This window comes from Propithecus coquereli, unplaced genomic scaffold (genome assembly GCF_000956105.1).
Source record: "Propithecus coquereli isolate 6110/MARCELLA unplaced genomic scaffold, Pcoq_1.0 Scaffold714, whole genome shotgun sequence".
NCBI lineage: Eukaryota > Metazoa > Chordata > Mammalia > Primates > Indriidae > Propithecus > Propithecus coquereli.
Window position 1 is genome coordinate 20,018 of NW_012153219.1, and position 450 is coordinate 20,467.

The following is a 450-nucleotide window of genomic DNA, read 5'->3' on the forward strand; positions in this document are numbered from 1 at the left end:
CACCTGGCCAAAAGATCACATACTGTGGATATTATGGTGCAGAAAGAATTCAATCTATCAATCACATGGAAGGACTGACAAAAACTGGAGAAGAAAATCTCTTTGAATCGGTTACCCATAAAAAAATAAAGCAGCCAAATGGATTTTGTGATAACTATTCAGCTCAACAGTATGGGATCACTGAAAATGTAAACAAACATAATTTTCAAGCCAAGCCCCAGGGTGGACATTATGATCCTGAGGAAGGTCCAAAGCATTTAGATGGCTTATCTCAAAATACATATCAAGATCTGTTGGAGTCACAGGGTCATTTTAATAGCCACAGACAGGGAAGTGGAGACAACAATATTAATAGCCGTGTGAATCGCACACAGGCGTCATGCTTTTCTAATAATTATATGATGGGAGATTTAAGGCATAATCAGGGTTTTCAACAACTTGGTTCAAATC

At 38.0% G+C, this 450-nt stretch overlaps 1 protein-coding gene across 1 annotated transcript in view; it reads left to right on the forward strand.

Moving 5' to 3' along the window:
- The first annotated feature begins 65 nt into the window (after nt 1-65).
- Nucleotides 66-450, forward strand: part of LOC105824123 (chromosome unknown open reading frame, human C17orf104) — a 7,963-nt gene continuing 7,578 nt past the window's right edge. Inside the window, exon 1 of the mRNA XM_012661493.1 lies at nt 66-443. Within this exon, the coding sequence (XP_012516947.1) occupies nt 66-443 (378 nt within the window). The remainder of the gene's footprint in view (nt 444-450) is intronic.